At 39.9% G+C, this 19503-nt stretch overlaps 2 protein-coding genes across 4 annotated transcripts in view; both read left to right on the top strand.

Annotated features, from left to right (window-relative positions):
• Positions 1-19503, top strand: part of LOC111946954 (uncharacterized) — a 221116-nt gene that overhangs the window by 125996 nt on the left and 75617 nt on the right. The gene's annotated exons all lie outside the window — the stretch shown is intronic.
• LOC144988995 (NACHT, LRR and PYD domains-containing protein 12-like) overlaps positions 1-19503 on the top strand; it is a 34608-nt gene that overhangs the window by 11927 nt on the left and 3178 nt on the right. For all 3 annotated transcript variants that reach the window (XM_078940546.1, XM_078940550.1, XM_078940551.1), the window contains 2 exons: positions 181-357; positions 15748-15924. In XM_078940546.1, coding sequence (XP_078796672.1) covers positions 181-357; positions 15748-15924 — 354 coding nt within the window. The remainder of the gene's footprint in view (positions 1-180; positions 358-15747; positions 15925-19503) is intronic.

Here is a 19503-nt window from a genome sequence, read left to right as displayed (position 1 = left end):
TGGAGCTCCACCTTCTCTCCTCCAGCTGCAGATGAAAGAAAGATCTGAGAGAGACTGATGAGTTGGACTGTTTCATGATGAAGATGAAGCTCTGATGAAGAGAGAAATGTCCAACTGGAACTTCATCACAGCCTGAATTCATCATAGATCACCTGTTTCTGTCTTTCTCTCTCTTCACAGACTTCCATATTATTGTGGACTCTCAGAGACTGACTGGGAAATTGTGGCCTCAGCTCTGAAGTCCAACCCGTCCCACCTGACAGAACTGGACCTGTTCAACAACAGACTGAAGGATTCATCCATGAAGGTTCTGTGTTCTGGAATGGAGAGTCCAAACTGCAGACTGCAGACTCTGAGGTCAGAACATTGAAGCTGCTGGTTGGTTCATTTCTACATTTGTAGTTCTTCACTGAAGCTGAAAGGTTTGGATTCAAAGATTTTCTGGATTTTCCCCAAATTGAACATCTTTGATTCTTTGGAGAGTCTGCACTGGAAGAAAACAGCTGCTTAGATTTTCTGTAGAACAAAGACGTTTCCATGGCAACAGAAGGTTCCGCTGTTGAAACATTTGACAGATTTCTGAGTTTAAAGAGTCAGAAAACAAACAAGAACTGAAACAGAAATCAAAGCTGCCTGAAAGCTGACCGAGGTCAAAGTTCAATTCAGACACAGCAGAGCATGTGGGCGTGCACGTGCACAAACACAAGTGTGAGTGCAGACTAGAGAGGAAAATCATAGGAAGGAGAGTTTTGGTGCAGAAATGAAAGAATTGAGTAAACCTGCAGAGGCAGATCTGTAGCTGCATATCAGTTTAATGTCAGACAATATTTTCAAGGACCAGAGTCTACCAGGTTCAAGATGAAGTTATAAGATTAACAATATTTGATAAAGGATTAAATGAGTTAGCGTCAGACGCTGCACCACAGCAACACTTCTGTCAGAGATCAGTGGTCCAGAGTGTCAGAATCTCTGTCTTCTGTTCTCTCCAATGGTTAACTAGACTCCTTCTGACGGTTTTCCTCTGTGTGGATCAGTTTCCATGGCAACCAGAGTCTGGGAGTCAGAAACTGGACTTTAATGTTGAAATGAAACATTTATGGTTCACATTTATATTTGTCATTCACATTTAGATAAACAGATGATCTTCATTTGTCATTGTCACTGGTACAGAACATTATAGAAACTGATCTTTGGTCAGAGCTTCATTTACTGGGTTCTGTTAATCTGGGTAGTAATCTGAAACTAAATATGTACAGAGTTAATATCACAAATATTGAGACTTTTTTCTTGAAATTTGAATCTAAAATAATATTAGAAATACAAATATGTGTGTAAATTAATTGTATAATGAAACAGGACAGAGACTTTGAGCAAATAACCATGTTTATTCAGTAGTTACAATAATCTGAATTGAACAACCATCACATATAAAACATGTATATTAATAATGGCAGAATACAATAATAATAAGAAAACAGTAACTATAGTGTAAAATGTAAAAGAGCAGAAATGTAACAGAAATGTGAGAACAACAGCAACACAAACGTAGATTAGAAAACATAAAGGCAGTGATACAATAGTAAAGTCATTAAAAGTAAACCAAAGTAACACTGTCATAAATATGATCTATGATATGTTTGGTGCAAATATGTGGCTCTTTAATGACTCTGTCCACTCTCCCATGAATCAGGGAGGGGAGGGGCAAGGTGGGGGCAGTGGGGGGGGGGGGGGGCAAGGTGGGGGCAGTGGGGGTAAATGGTCTGACTGAAGTGTCGATCTCTTCCACCTCAATAAACTCAGTTTGACAGCAGCTTCACTGTCAGGAAACATTCCAGCTACGGTCACAGAGAAAACTGTGTGATGGGGGGGGGGCATCAGCAGAATCTTCTGGATCAGCTGCTGCAGCCTCATTTTTCTGAAAATCGTCATGAATGTAGACGGCAGAAGCTCCTGGCTGCAGTCTGCAGAGGGAGGCGTGACTCTACGTGGACGGAGTTAAAGGCGTTGAGTCCCGCCCACTGTGTGTGATTGATGGTCACAGTAAAGGTTGACATCCAGAAACACTAAGTGTCTCATCTTTGAGAAGCTGATCTGGTTTCTTCAGTCAGTAATGATCTGCTCTGTTCAGGAGAAGATTCTCTCAGTTCTCAGGTCCAGGTTGGTTCTGATCCGGTTCTGGATCATGGAATTGTTTTCTTGCAGACTCTAGATTCTCTTTTCACATCATCAGTTAAAGTGAAGTTTTTCTGGATTTAGCATCTCTTTCCAGTGTCTCTGTAGGTTTTTGTGTTGATGTTGTCTCTTCTAGTCTTTTGTTGCACTTGGCGCTCTATTCCATTCAGCTTTCACTGCCCCTCCCCCGCTCAGCACCAACAGCTATTGACCAATTATGAGCGGCTTGAAGAGAAAAAGAAGTGAGAGAGTGAAGTTCAGAAGACAGTTCAAAATGGTTTCCAGGAAGAAGTTGGTTCTTGTTCTCTTTCAAAGCCATTCTGTCTCCAGTCGTTTCCTCAATGGAGGTTTAGTTCAGACTGATGTTGTTGGATTTGCCTGTGACTGTGATCGTCTCCAGGGTTTATTGATAACATGATCGACAGCCTGATCATTGACTTGCTGCAGCAGCTGTGAATGTGCTGAGGAAGAGGAGGGTGGTGTGTTCGTCCACTGAGCAGAAACAGGAAATACAGAAAAAAACAGCAAACTGCATTCTGTAGTCTGGTGTAAAATATGAGACATAATTCTATGAGATAAGAGCCGTTTGGTACCAGAGACACATCACAGTTTGTTGCCTTTCTTGCTCCTGTATCCAAAAATAAAAAGGGCTGTTTGAACTATTAAAGCAGAAGTGTACAGATCCTAAAATAGTAGATCTGATCTTTCCTAAATTAAAAAATGGACATGGTGAGCCTTCATTTAATCATCTATATCAAACACTACTATGTGGCATTATGCACGTGGAAACTTATAAAAACCATGGTAATTGAAGAATCACTTACAGTGGGTGGAGCGCAACACATTTAACCCCGCCCACATTGAGCCACGCCTCTGTCTGCACACTGCAGCCAGGAGTAGTTGGGCAGTCCGGCGTCAGTCTGTCAGGCGGGACAGACGCCATTACAAAATGGGGCAACAGCTGGGGGGCCACAGTCGATCTGTGGCCCAGCAGCTCTGACTGGACGATGTGTAAATGTCTCTGGATGACAGCCGTCCTCATCAAGTATCACTGGCCACCAGCCGCCTCATTCCCTGCAACAGTGAACTGCTATGTGGAGCGCACAGAACAAAACTACCGTATGTACTTCTGACATACACAGTAGTATTATTTACATCTAAACATTAGCTGTAGTTCCATTATTATTGACATCTAAACATTAGCTGTAGTTCCAGTATTATTGACATCTAAACATTAGCTGTAGTTCCAGTATTATTGACATCTAAACATTAGCTGTAGTTCCAGTATTATTGACATCTAAACATTAGCTGTAGTTCCAGTATTATTGACATCTAAACATTAGCTGTAGTTCCAGTATTATTGACATCTAAACATTAGCTGTAGTTCCATTATTATTGACATCTAAACATTAGCTGTAGTTCCATTATTATTGACATCTAAACATTAGCTGTAGTTCCAGTATTATTGACATCTAAACATTAGCTGTAGTTCCATTATTATTGACATCTAAACATTAGCTGTAGTTCCAGTATTATTGACATCTAAACATTAGCTGTAGTTCCATTATTATTGACATCTAAACATTAGCGGTTGTTCCATTATTATTGACATCTAAACATTAGCTGTAGTTCCATTATTATTGACAACTAAACATTAGCTGTAGTTCCATTATTATTGACATCTAAACATTAGCTGTAGTTCCATTATTATTGACATCTAAACATTAGCTGTAGTTCCATTATTATTGACATCTAAACATTAGCTGTAGTTCCATTATTATTGACATCTAAACATTAGCTGTAGTTCCATTATTATTGACATCTAAACATTAGCTGTAGTTCCATTATTATTGACATCTAAACATTAGCTGTAGTTCCAGTATTATTGACATCTAAACATTAGCTGTAGTTCCATTATTATTGACATCTAAACATTAGCTGTAGTTCCATTATTATTGACATCTAAACATTAGCTGTAGTTCCATTATTATTGACATCTAAACATTAGCTGTAGTTACATTATTATTGACATCTAAACATTAGCTGTAGTTACATTTACAGAATGTCTTTGACCGGACCAAAGATCAGATTAGAATTGAACTGTGTACATGGAACCAGGGAACCTTTATCCAGTTTGAACAAACGTTTACATCCGCTTCAATTTCTGCAGCAATAAATCACACTGACATGCAGAGAACGATCTAAAATACTGGAAACTACCGTAGAAAAACTATTGAGTTCTGGTGTAAACAAAGAAAGCTGCAGCATAGAGTGAGATGATCTTCTGAACATGATTTTATTATTTTTATTAGAGCATCCTCATCCACACATCCATTCACTCTCACCTAGGGACAATGTAGAGTTGCCAATCAACCTATGTAGCATGTTTTTGGACGGTGGGAGGAAGCTGGAGATCCTGGAGAAAACCACGCATGCACGGGGAGAACATGCAAACTCCACACAGATGTTGTTTTTCATGTTCCCCAGCCGGGACTTGAACTGGGGGCCTTCTTGCTGTGAGGCAAGAGTGCTAACCACTGCACCACCGTGCAGCCCTAATCTGTCAGTGAATCAAAATCCCCATGATTTGATTGACATGCAGAACGGTGTTCAAGAACCCGCTGGAGAAGGTTTTCTAAATGCCTCCAAGCAGTGGTGTTCTCTCTAGTCTTTTCTTTTTCTCTGCTCTGTTTCTATAAATGTCCATCTCTGTGTCATATTAATCCATCTGGGCACAAATCAACACTTCATTTCTCCTTTGTAAACATGTTAGCTACGGTTGGCACTTCCGTGTTTTGAAGTGGACTCTACCCACAGTCACTACCAAACCTCAGTCCCTGATTGGTTACAGTGCAGCATCGCCACGATTACGTCTGAGAAAGTTCAACTGGTCCAAATGTCAGCATGTGATCAATAAAGGCCTGATTTGTACGAAGCCTGCAGGCCTGGACTGAAGAACTGGTGTAGCGACCTGCAGTCATGAGGGATTCAGACCAGGAAGCCCAAAGTTCTGGACTTTTCATTGGAAGTGGCCGCTTGAAACGTAAGTCGACTCAGCTGGTGTGCAGTGCAGGTGGAGGGGGAGGGGCTTGGTCACAGTGGTCCTTTGTGTGCATGCATAGACACATGGAATATTAGAGGGAACATTCCTGCCACCAGAGTGCCACTGAGCAACCTCCAAATGTGCCAGGGTGGTGGCTGACCAATGTCAAAAAACTGTCCATCACTGTTGAATTCTAACTTTATTTAAAACTTTAGCAGACGGGTGTAAAATAGTGACTGCTGCCGCCCCATTCCAAGTTCCACTGGGTGACAAAACTGTCCTTTAGGTCTCTGCTCGGTGGCATTTTGGTAAATGTGACCATAGCTTCACTCAGACTCTCATTGGTGGCATTTTGGTAAATGTGACCATAGCTTCACTCAGACTCTCATTGGTGGCATTTTGGTAAATGTGACCATAGCTTCACTCAGACTCTCATTGGTGGCATTTTGGTAAATGTGACCATAGCTTCACTCAGACTCTAGTTGGTGGCATTTTGGTAAATGTGACCATAGCTTCACTCAGACTCTCATTGGTGGCATTTTGGTAAATGTGACCATAGCTTCACTCAGACTCTCATTGGTGGCATTTTGGTAAATGTGACCATAGCTTCACTCAGACTCTCATTGGTTTTTAGAGACTGTTTCCAGAATCCACTGTTCTCTTCAGCACCATGAGGACTAGCTCCACAGTAACCTGCAGCATCATCAGCTAGACGTGATTGAAACTGTTCAGTAAAACAGCTGAACTGCTGCATTATGGGATCTGTAGTTACTTTGTTACCAGCGCTCCTTTAATAACAATAATATAAAATGATCTGACAGACCAGATGTGGTGGACCGAGCAGTAGAAGACAAGGACAGCAAACAGTTTTATCAAAAGTTTTCACATTTATTGTTCAAAACGTTTAAAACGAAATGCTAAATGCTGATGGTCTGGTTGATCTGTGGTGAGTTTCAGCTTCATGCAGGCGCTGAGACTTCCATCCGTTAACGTGATCATAGGTCTGAATGTTCTGTAGAGGTGAGACAGACTGCTCACATGCAGAAGTGGAGACAAACATGGTCAGTACAGCAATCCTCACACGCTGCAGTGTGGTTTGTGACGGGCAGTGTGTTCTCATCAGAGCGCTTTTCACCTTGCTGCCTGTGCCCACTACCCCTCCCCTTATCAAAGACGGGGGGGTGCATCTGCAGGGACGGCCAATCACAGGTTTCAGGCCGTTACAGATTTGGGGTTTTGATGCTCAATACATTAGGCGCTGAATCGACACCATACTTTACAAACTGGCATGGCATCGTGCCTGAGAAGGACTGGTCTAATGAAACTTTTTGTTTTTTAAATAATTAAAGATTTGTCTGTGAGCCAGATGTGGTCGTCAACAGAGCCAGATAAAGCTGGCGATCCATAGGTTCCCGACCCCTGATGTAGGGTGTGGTGCAGTAGGCTACTGCCCTGATGGGGTGGCAGCATAGGCAGCCATCACACCAGATTAGCCTGGACAATACGACCAAAACATAAACCAGAATGGTTCATTTTAGCCACACTGACATGACAACAACATGACAAAACCCAAGAATCCTCACAAATGAGTGCCGTATTTTCACGACCAGAAGGCGCTTAAAAGGCTTCAATTTTCTCCAAAAGGTACGGAGTGATCAGTTATTGAAAATATATGCAGATTATGTTACTTAGAAAAGTCATTGATATGATTAAAAAAATACTATATCAGTAAAATAGTCAACACTGTTTCAGACATTTTCATAGAAAAATTTGATCAAGTATCCAAAGTTAAAAATATGTGCAAAATTATGTTACATTAGAAAATCATGAATCAATTTATCAATTTTTGGAGCAAGTGAAGTAATATAATTGAAAGTCAATCAATGTAACCATTTTCAATAATTGATTAATCATTTGTTTTATTGTTTTTGTATTTTTATTTTTTTATTTTATAATAAGGTAATGCTGTGAAATAAAATTAAACAAAAGGGTCCATATTATGTTGAATGACCAAGGTTGGCATTTCTTCTTCTGCTGATTAACAGCCGTTCTTCTGGGTTTAAACAGAGTTTCTAGTTCTCTTTGATGTTATGTCTGCAGACAGTAGATTCAGGTCCATATCCTTCTTCAGCTGATATCAGCGGCGGTGAAAGTTGAGGTCAAGTTGTCTGCAGGTCAGAACTCTCTGCTGAGAATCAGGTTATGTTAGACTTTTGGAGAAAGCGATGAATCCAGGTGTCATATTTCTAGAAATGATTTGGCTCTTTGATTTATTCCTGCATGTTGGTTCAGACGACCGTGATCAAACACTTCTCAAAGTCCTTCATGGTGTTCAGAACCAGAACCTTCAAAGTCCAGTCAAAGTCAGCTTTATTGTCAAACATGCTGCATCCATGAGACTTACAGCACAGATGACATTGATTTTCTCTCACCCCACAGTGCAAGCAGCTTATAAAATAATAAACAAACAACATAAATGAAATGGATAAAATGACGCTAATAATGAATATAACGATGACCAGGCCCCCCCACCCCCTAAGTCATGGAGTTAGCTATGGGAGACCAGAGAGACTGAATTCTTTCAAAGTTACTTGAACTTTGGGCTGACATTTTTTCCAAGCTGATATGATCAAGCAGCAGATTTCTGTGTTGACTTATATTTATATTTTTCTTGTTTTTCCAATTTATGAAAATAGTTTTTTTAGCAATACAAAGAGTTATGAAAATGATAGAGCCTAATCCTCCTTCTACATCGATGGCACTCATGTCACCAAGCACACAAAGTGACGGTGAAGCTGTGATTGAAACCTTAAGCCAGGCTGATAGATCGGCACATACATGCTGCCAGAGAGCCTGGACAGGCGTGCAGAACCACAGTGCGTGCATGTAATTGTCGGGTAGATTACTGTCACAGTGCTGACAAATGTCTGAGTTACTGAGACCCATCTTGAACATCCTCTGTCCAGTGTAGTAAATTCTGTGAAGAGTTTTGAGATGGATTAGCTGCAGATTTGGACTTTTTGTCAGTTTAAAGGTGTTTAGACAAAGTTCTGACCAAAAGCTTTCATCTGTGCTGATCCTCAAATCCGCATCCCATTTTGTTGTCGGAAGTGAAATATTATTATCTAAATTACATAAAAGTTTGTATATTTTGGAGAGAGTTTTATTCATTGAGAAATTGATCAGAGTGGTAACTACATCTGGTAGCTTTAAATCGTTGTCTCTGTATTTAAACTTTTTAGTAATAATTGATTTAAGTTGCTGATATTCCAAGAAGTTATTTATTCCATTTCTAATTAGTTATTAGTTATTTTTAATTAGTTATTTATTCTACATTTCTAATGGGATTTATTTTGAAATTCCACATCAGATCCCTCTGAAACTTATTTTGTGACATCACCAGGTGGAATACTATCAGTGAGAAGTGAAATGAGTCTGTGGAAACTAGGAGTTTTGTTCTAAACATAAGTGAACATTATAGTAAATCCTCTTCAATATATAATTTTAATTTGGTCTTTAATTGATAATTCACCTGAAACATATAATTAAATATACACATATAAATATATAGTTATACACGGGGAGGGGGGCGTATGTGTAAATAGTATATACATATGAGAATAATGACAGTTCTTAATCTTTGCATTTACCCGAATGAAGGCCTTCTTGCTGTTACCACAATGTACGTAAAAAAGCGGCACACCGTATTAGAGAGAGGGCTCACTGGACAGCCGTTCGACGAGAGAGGGCTGGCTTGACACCAGTGAAACTATGCTGGACAAAAAGTCAGTGGATACATTCAAACTGTGCCTCTGTCTAATGACACCGTTTGCTGCAGAATAGATACCATGGGCACAGACATTATGGAACAAGTTGTGGGGAAACTTGGCGACTCATTTTCACTGCAGCTGGATGAATCCAGATGTGAGTGGACCTGCGCAACTTGTTGCATTTGTGAGATACATTGACACGGACGACATCTGTGAAGACATTCTATTCTGCAAAGAAATGGAGGGGCGAACAACCGGAGAGGAGATTTTTAATGTGGTTAACGTTAATTATTATTTGTGAGCAAATCTTTATTTATGAAGTTAATTGATTTATTTATAATTAAGTTATAGATTTATTTCTGTGATCAGATTTTTGTTATTCATATATATTTTTGATTTTATTTCTTATTAGCAGCATTTAGCACATTTGAGTTTTGACTGGTTTTCTGCCTTCTGGTAGTCAACGTCTTCTGTTTGTCTTTTTTGTTTGTCCATGCAATGTTTGCCATATGAATGTTTTTGTCAGCTTCACTGTTGTTTGGCTTGAATTAATCTGACTTTACAGCACTGTACCTCTTTTTTCTTCCAAAAATGTTTTGCCCGTGTCAGGGGTACTTGACTAAAAATGTATTTCTAAGGGGGTACATCACTGAAGAAAGTTTGAGAACCACTGCTATAGAGGACAAAATAGCTGGTCTGAACAACAAGGTGGAAGCTGTGGCTAACCATGTTACAGCTGTTAGCACCAAGATGGCTGTTCTAAAAATAAAAGCAATAAAAACAATGAAACTCTCTCTGGGTTCTTTACATAAAATGTCAGGAAATCTCTAGTAACAGAATTTTAGATTTGAGAAAATCCCCAAATAACTCCTTGTGGGTTGTTGACAGAAATAAATCTTCTGTTGTCCATCACAATCTCAGGTAAATGTTCAACTTCAGTTGTTGATCAGAATCTCTTAAATGACTCATGGAGCAGTCTCTTTAGGTTTTCCTGTTCTTTCCTTATAATCCAGTTTGGGAGGTTTTCAGGAGGCTAGCCTATAGACACCACTGCTTGTTCTCTCTGATCAACTGTTTTAATACATTAAATACCTGCATTCTGGATCAATGTTTCCCTTACCTAAACTTTTTGTCATTTTTCCTTTCTGATGGGGGGGGGGGGGGGGGGGGGGTCACGTGATGACTATGAATGGGGCAAAGTGAGGTTGCTGTAGCAACAGTTTTACTTTGTCTCACATTTCAATTCATATAAACTTTATTGACGTGAGGAAACAATTCCAGGGATTCCGTTGGGCAGGTCCACTCCCCCCCAGTTTTCCAGGCTTCCATGAGTCTCAATCACGTGGCCAGGCTATGTGATCATGCAAAATAAAAAGGGGTCTCTGTCTGGTATCTTTCAGGGGGCCGGGTCAAATGGGTGGGCCGGGGCCAGCCCCCGAGCCTCAGTTTGGGGGCTCTGCTCTAGAAGATGAAATATTGTTCTGGTTAGCCACATTTCCACACACACATGTGCTGATTGGAGGGGACATTAATGTGGTAATGGACCAAAACGCTGATAGACGGCCTCCAGGTCAGCCTCCAAAGTCTCCATCAAAGCTGAAGCTGTTGGTAGAAAAGTTGGATTGATCTGAAATCTGGAGGACAACATTTCCTGATAAAGGGAGTTTACATGGAGGAATGAAAGCAGATCAAGACAATCCTGTTTAGACTTTAGTCTTCTTTCAAAGGATGCAGACAAAGAGAATGTTTGTGCAGACATTTGAACAGCACACTAACTGAACACAAAGCTTTAACTATCAACATAGGATTATTTCCTGGTGAAAATGAAATATCTGTTACTGGAAACTGAACAGCACATTATTAAACATGAATGTGTTCAATCAGTGATTCAGAGACTCATTCAACTTTACTGGATAAAGATCAACAGGAAAAGGCTGACAGCTCCAACTGGGAACTCTGAAAATGGGAAGTTTCTACATATTTGTGAAGATATGGCAGCATCCAGGCTAAATCTAGACGTAGATTAGAAGAAGAAATGATCTCTGACATCACTGAACTCTCTAGTTTCACTTTCATCAGCAGGTTTTACTGACATGGACTCTGATCTACAAACATCATTTTTCTCCTCAGAGCTACTAGATTTGGAATAAAGCAGATATTCTACACATAAACCAGAGTAGTATTCTAGAAAAAGTGTTTCTCTAGAGACACAACTGATGGATCCACAAGGTAACCTGATTTCATCCGTTCAGTTTCTGTCCACCTATAGTGGAATAGACTTCAAAGCAGCTCTGCTTGTGTACAAGTCTCTCCATGGCCGAGCACCAAAGTCCATCTCTGACATGTTAGTGCCATATGAACCATCTCATACTCTGAGGACCTCAGGGACCGGCCTCCTGTTGATTCCCAGAGTCAGAACTAAACAAGGGGAATCAGTGTTTCAATATTCTGCAGCTAAAATCTGGAACAGCCTCCCTGAAGTCGTAAGACAGGCCTCTTCTGTGTTCATGTTCAAATCTAGACTTAAAACATTTCTGTTTAGCCGTGTATATGACTGAAAGGTCCTATCTGCACCTTTCTTTCCTTCCTTTCTTTTTAAATCTTTTTTTTTCCTTTTCTTTTAAAGTAAATTTTACATTGATTATTTCTATGATGTATTGTGATTTTAATGCATTTTTCTGTTTTGTGAAGCACCTTGAATTACTTTGTGTACGAATTGTGCTACACAAATAAACTTGCCTTGCCTTCCCTTGCCTATAGTCTGCATGTCTCACCTGCAGAGTCTGCATTGGTTACTGGAGCATCCCAATGGGGTTAGACTTCTGTGGAGCAGTTCTCCTTCAAATCCTCCATGTTCTCCTCCAAAGGAACAGAATTGTGGTGGAAACAGATGTTTTTCAGCTGCAGGAAGAACCAAACTATCCCTTCTCTGGTTCAGAATGAGACAGCCTCAAAAGCCCATGTTATCTCTGACTTGAACAGGTTTGATGGAAAAGGTTTGGTCCCTGCCCCAAAACTGTTTCATCACCAAGACATTTCTTTCAGAATTCTACATACATTTTACCCTGAGAAACACTTTTTTACCAAATGTAAACAGATCTGGACAGAAACTGTTCATTTTTTTCGTTCCTCACCAGAAACTGTGCCTCATCTTTTCTGGTTTTGCTCTTTCACTCCAACATTTTGGAAAGATTTGACTCATTTTACTTATTTCACTGGTGCCCATGTAATCCATGGACACCAGTGAAGATCACAAATCATTGAAGAAAAAACGTTTAGAGTTCTGTCTAGTGGGTCTAGATGACCCAACTCCCAATGTTAAAGTGCCTAGGATAGAACAAGGGTCAATGCAGAGAACATTTATGTTGTTAAATTAATAAGAGTTATGGCTAAATATTTCATTCATAAGTGTAAAAATGCGGACAAAAAAACAGTTCTTGATGTTCTTCGGAAAGAAATGATTCTGTATGTAAATAGTATTAAATCCTGCACTAACAAAAAGCTGTTAGAACAGCGGAAACTATGGAGCCCTATTCTGTTAATGATTAAATAAATATGACGAGTGAAATCACACCATCAACCAATAAATCTCTCATAAATATATAAAAAGATCATGAAACTGTGAAAAACCTGCACATAGATTTTAAATTAGCCATTATATTATTCAATACATTTCATTTTGCTCTAAAAACTTGTTCATTATTTTAAAACAGCATTTTCAAATATTCTTTTTTAATCATGTTGAATGTTATTTTAATTTTATTGTTTTTTTCAGAAGCTCAGATTTCTAAATCAATATTTTCCAAAGTGTTTTTATTTCATGTTGCGGTTTTTCAGAAGGACTTATTTATTTCATGAAGAGCTTTTCCAGCAGAATGAGTCTGTCTGTCAATCAAACCAGACCAGGCGGAGTTACTTTTCTGATTGGCTCCTCCTTTACTCAGACATGAGCAGCAACACCCTGACTACATCCATCAGAATGTTGAGAGTGCAGGTTTATTTATTTTGAGAGTTCTACATGGTAACAATGTTTCCATGTTTGAGTTCACAACATCATCCCAGCTTCAGCTCCCTGGATGACAGTCGCTGTAGCGTCAAGTTAATGCTTGCTGTCCTGCGTTAATACGTTAGGGACAAATAAAACCAGAGAACCTGTCTCCATCAAGATCAAACCTCTCATAAGGTTCAGGAGTCCCTAGCAGGCTGGTTCCGCTCTCTGCAGCGGGTCTTTCTGGCCGGCAGCTTGCCTTCCTGGAGCCTCCACAGTGATGGCGTGTGAGGGAAACAGACTGGATCTGTGAGCACAGACAAACAGAGCAGAGAAGAGCTCTGGGAGACGGGTCAGGCTTTTTTTTGTTGGCTCTGACACTTTTCAGATGAAAACTGGGACACTATCTAGCAATCCTGCACAGAGAAAGAGAGTCTGGAGTATTTCAACGGGAACTTCAAGACGTGGATGACCGGCGCTAAAAGGAAGCTCCTCTGTGGTCCACATGAACCCTCTAACTACAAAAACAGAGTCGTCCATGTTTGCATCTTCTGCAGCAGACAGATTGTTTGTCTCCATTTGATCCTCTAATGTCAGCAGAAATATGTCATCTCTCTGACTGGAACACCACAGAGCAGGTATCCAGGAACACGAGTGGATCTCCAGGAATCAGCCAATGAGCGTTTAGATCCCGCCCACTTTCACTGATTGACAGACAGACTCATTCTGCTGGAAAAGCTCTTCATGAAATAAATGTCATTCTGAAAAAAAGCAACATGAAATAAAACCAAAGATACTTTGGAAAATATTAATCCAGAAATCCAAGGTTCTGAAAATAAGCCATAGAATTATAATAATATTCAACATGATTAAAAATGAATATTTAAAAATTCTGTTTTACAATAATGAACAGCCTTTTAAAGCAAAATGAAATGCATTTGATAATATAATGGCTAATTTAAAATCTGTCTGCAGGTTTTTCACCATTTCATGATCTTTTTATATATTTATGAGAGATTTATTGGTTGATCGTGTGATTGCACACGGTCATATTTATTTATTTAATTATGAACAACATTGGACTCCATATATTAGTGATTGAGTTTGTTTCATTTTGTTAAATAGTACAAGAAAAAAAAGAGGGGGGGTGATGTAATTTAGTTTATTACTTTCTCTGATTCTATTTATTGGTTCATTTGTAAGTCCCTCTATCTAGACCAATTGTGATTGGTTCCTGATCTATATAAGACGGGAACAGGTGAGGAAGAAAGGAGAGATGGACAGGAAGTTGGAGACAGAGGACATGGTGACTTTTCCCTCCAGAGAGACAGACGGCTTCCAGTGTGTGTAGAGACATTTGGATCAGAACATGAGCTGGGATTGGTGAGTGGAGGAACTGTTTTCTGGATGGGAGTGGGAGTGGAAGCTGTGGTGTAACGTGCATCACACTGGCCACATGGAAGCGGAGTCCTCGTCTTCTGTTCTCTCTGGATCTGACTGGATGATTGCAACAAACTCCATGTTTTCCAAGAGCAACAACAGGCCTGTAAGGCTTTTTCTAGGCTTTAAGGTGCCGGTACCGGGACTAAACTGGACTGTGTGTGAGAAAAGCTCTGAAACGGTCTAATGTTTTACAGTTTGGACTTCTGTGCTTTACTTTGTTAGAAACTAAAGGTGGTGATATGTGGGAAACTTTGATGGAGACATTGATTTGTCATTTGGATGGAAACCAGAGTTTTCTTTAGTTTAGATGGAGACAAAAAGGAGACATTTATGTTTCAGGATCACTGCTGTCATTTATTTGATACATTTACACTGAATTGGAGGGTTTTATAGTTTAGGTTGGGGAATTATTCACATTTTTGTTTGAAAAAATAAGTATTTAAATGTGTTTTTAAATAAACCATCCAGGTTTTTATCTTCTGAAATCAGTGGATTCATAAATGATCATCACTAAACACTCATATCTGTTAGATTTTCACTTTGTTAAATCGATGACGTCATATTCACCGTTTAAATAAAAAGTAGTGATCATGGTGTTAGAATTACTTCTAGAATCCAGAACAATAGATATTCCTGCACTAAAGCAGATTGAATTCTATTTATCATATTATAGGAGTTTATGTTCATAATGACAAACTCATTTGATTGACAGCAGGTCAGTTTGTGCTGTTTGTGTAGTGATGAGAGGATCTTTAGTTGTTTGCAGACTGACTTGGAATAAATGTGGAACATCTGCCAAGTGGAGTCACATCTCTGTCTCCTCCTCTCTGTGTCCTGACCCCCCCCCCCCCCCCCATCCTGTTTCCAGTTAAACTCCTTCCCCGAATCAGAGACAAAGTCCTCCATCTTCACAGTCCTCCATCTTCACAGTCCTCCATCTTCACAGTCCTCCATCCTCACAGTCCTCCCTAACAAGGAGTTAGGAATTTGGACACAGCCTGTGTCTCTTTATTTAGTTTTTGAAATCTGACATTTTTGAAATGGAAGCTTTAAATCTATTGGGTTGTAAACATGTAGTCCTGAATAATTCCTGATGATCAATGACATTTCAATTCCTCGTGTGTTTTAACTTCATTTCAAGTCATTTCTAATCTATGTCATTTTCATTCCTGATCATGTTTTTGGGTCCAAATCCAAAAGAAATTAGCAAACAGTGAAAATGTCATCTGTCAGTCTGTCATCAGGGCGGGTCCCACCTGACTGAATGGACCAAGTTCCTGGACCTCCAGCTGCATCACTGCTCCTGAACACACTTCTCTGTCTGATTGCAGGATGGAGAAATGCAGTTTGTCAGAGATCAGCTGTGAAGTTCTGGTCTCAGCTCTGAAGAAAAACCCGTCTAATCTGACAGAACTGGACCTGAGCTACAACCAGAACCTGCAGGATTCAGGAGTTGTTCATCTGTGTGGTTTTCTGGAGAGTCCAGACTGCAGACTGCAGACTTTGAGGTCAGTAAAGAAGCTGAACTCCCTGAAGGATGAGAAGAACGGATCAGGTGAAGAACTTTCTGATGTTTCACTGGAAGATTTTCTGTCTGCAGCCGTGAAGAAAATAGTTAGAACAGATCTTTAAATATTGAATCTAGAACAGACACTTCCTTTGAATGTCACTAGAACAACAAAAACACACAAAGTGTTCTTTGGTCAGAGCATCATTCAGTCACTGAAACCAGAAATGACTGCAGATTCATTTACCACTAGAAAGGAAAAACTGTCATTTAGTTATTAAAAACAATTAATTATATGTGTTTAATTTACAGCTAAACAAAAATGCTTTAGTCATGAAGAAAAAAACTGTTCAAAGGGTTCAGACCAGAATAAATCCCAACAAATATGCCTAAAAAACATGTCAGAACCACAATCCAGCCAGTTTTTATAATAATAATGATAATTGGTACTTTATTGATCCCACAACGGGGAAATTCTTCTCCGCATTTGACCTATCCCCTGGGGGAGCGGTGAGCTGCAGCCTAACTGCGCTCGGGAGGCAAAGCACTGAACAGAACCAGCAGCTGCAGATGATATTCTGTTGGACTAAAATCAGGAGGGACTCTAGACTTTCTCAGTCTGTCTGTGGTAGAGGGAAGATCTTCAGCCTGAGTCAGAACCCGACCCGACCCGAATTCTGCTGACTTTTTTGATAAATATATTGTAATGGAAGAAGCTCCTTAGGTGGACGGTTGTCTAACAGCTCTTTATTAATCCTGGATGTCAGAACGGTTACCGCAGGAACCCAAAGGCACAGCCAGCTTCTGCTTACTCAGAGGGATAATGTTCACCGAACACACACACACACACACACACACACACACACACACACACAGACACACACAACACACACACACACACGTAGACCCCGCCCCCTCCCCCCACTCACCAGCCCACCGTTGATTGACAGACACTGTGGTCCAGCAACTGGCAGAAAGAGGGGGGCGCCGGCCACCCGCAGCTCTGCACACTTGTCATGAATGTAATCTTCCCTCCATAAGTCTGCATCTATTTTGTTTAGGAAACCCTGATATGGAGCAGCTAGAAGTCAAGGATAAACTCCAGACAGGGGAACTGAAAAGGCAAACATGCACCACAGCTGCAATAATTCTCTGTGTTATGAAGCGAGTGCTTATCATCAAGATCTCTCTTTCACTCTCTTTGTCTGGCCTCTAATTCTGTGTTCCAGTGTTATTTAGTTGTGCAAATGCATTTATCATGATGATAGAAATATGTAGATTATTTTAACCAAAAGAAATCTGGTGTTTTTTTCTGCCAAAAATACTATGGGATACATTGAAATGCCTGATACTCAGTCAAGGAGTTTTTCAAAATCTCAAATGACACGCGAAGACCGTATGTTTTTCCCCATTTATGCTCCACGCGACGGCAGGAGCGTCTGAGCGCACGAGTGTGTTCGTTGATCCAAGGCTCCGAGTTTACAGCGTTTAACCTTAAAGGAACAGTAACGTCTGAAATGCCCACAAACATGGTTCAAATCCTGCAGGACCTCATCAACGTTTCCACACTGGACGTCCACGGAGGAAACCTCAGAAGCTGAGAAAGCCGCTGAGAACTGCAGCGCCGTCTGCGCAGGAGTCAGGCGGCAGCGGTAAAAGATCAAATTCAAATGGAAAAGGAATGCTGAAATCTCCAAACACGCCAGGCTTCTCAGGAAGCTTAGCAGATTGAGAACACTTGGGTTAAAGGCTGCAGGATCTACATCAAACCACTCGGTCCACCGGTTAAAGTTAACAATAATGTTGGGGGAAGAATTAGGGAAAAAATAAGAGTTTAGGGTAATGGGTTAAGCTTAGGGTAAAATTAAGGGGTAGAGTTAAGGTTAATTTTAAGGGTAATGTCAATGTGCAAAAAAGGTTTAGGTAAATATGTATAGCTAAGGGTAAAAGGAAGGGGTAAAGTTAAGGGTAATACTAAGTTTAAAAAAAGAATGGGTAAATATGCTGAGGCTAAGGGTAAAGTTAAGGAAGATTAAGTAAATGTTAACTTAAGGGTAAAATTAAGGGCTTAGGTTAAGGTGAATTGATTTTTTCAATGATCATTCATAAAACTTCACAGTGATGATTTAATTTTGAAATTCTTTTATTTTAGTAAACACATTATATAAATAAATGTTTTGTTAATCTTCCAATTATTTTATTAGAAACTTTAGTTCCACACTGTTACCTGTTGCACAGGGAAGGTAATTAGTGCGACACCTGCCTTCACCAGGTGGTAACTGCCCCTCCCTGTTCAGGTGGAGTGAACAGTCTGTTTTCTGCGGTCTCCTCAATATTGTAAGTTAGCTGTTGAAAAACGGGTATTAGCTTCTTAAATATGTTTAAATAACTGACATGAAACTGCTGTAGAATCGTTTACATTTATTTTTAACTATCTTTTTATGTTTTTTTGGAGCCACTTTTGATCACGCTTCTTTTTGCCTTTGCATGTAGGGAGCTGCACTTGTGCTGTCCACTAATTCCGTGTTCTTTTGTGCTGTTTTAAGGCATTAAAGATGCAGTGACCAGAGTAGTCTCCTCCTCCAAACTGAATCCGTTACAAAGGGTAATGTTAAGGGAAAAAAGGAGGGGGTAATTATAGATAGATGGACAGCAGTGGCCATTTCTAGACAGCAATGTCACAAAATGAATGGTCAAATATTTACTATTGTATTAACATTTTATTGTCTAAAAATGTGTTAAAACGTCCATCTCACAGACGAGTTCATTCAGAATCAGTTACATATAGCAGGTCGGCTGACTGGATCATATATTCCTGCAGCGTCATATTTCCCTATAGACGTCCATTGACTTCAATAGGGCTGCTTGGAACGTTTTTTTCAGCGCTTTGAAACTAGACGGTCATTGGATGGCGATTATGTCCCGCCCACGGACGCTCAGCGTCTCTGGGGTGAATGGGGAGTGGGCTGTCTTTCTGTTCCTGTTGGTGTCTGAGGACTAGACGACAGTGACGATGGATGGATTTACGCAGATCAATAAGCAAAAAATAGTCCTGCAGAATTTACTTTTAAATAAATGGACAATTTTATGAAAATGAGCTTCCCCTCTCTGACAGACCAGTAGCTGCCACTGATAGGCAGGCTGAGAGCTGAGAAATAAAATCCAGATTTTCCCCAAAATGATCTTCTAAACAACAAATTGAACTTAATCAATAAAACAGAAATTGATCTGTCGACCGGCCCAATATCCAGATATGATCACACAACAGGCCAGATGTGGCCCACCAGCCTTGAGCTAGACCCAAATGTCCTGAAAGATTTCTGGGTGATGAAAATGATTTTCACATTTTAGGATTCAAGATGAAGAAATACAATTTAATCTGACATTTTTGAAATGGAAGCTTTAAATCTATTGGATTGTAAATATTTAGTCCTGAATAATTCCTGATGATCAATGACATTTCAATTCCTCGTCTGTTTGAACTTGATTTCAAGTCATTTCTAATCTATGTCATTTTCATTCCTGATCATATTTTTGGGTCCAAATCCAAAAGAAATGAGCAAACAGTGAAAATGTCATC

The sequence above is a fragment of the Oryzias latipes genome, chromosome 2, assembly GCF_053564925.1.
Source record: "Oryzias latipes strain Hd-rR chromosome 2, Olatipes_Hd-rR_3.1".
NCBI classification, from domain to species: Eukaryota; Metazoa; Chordata; class Actinopteri; order Beloniformes; family Adrianichthyidae; genus Oryzias; species Oryzias latipes.
This window is presented reverse-complemented; position numbering and strand designations above follow the sequence as displayed.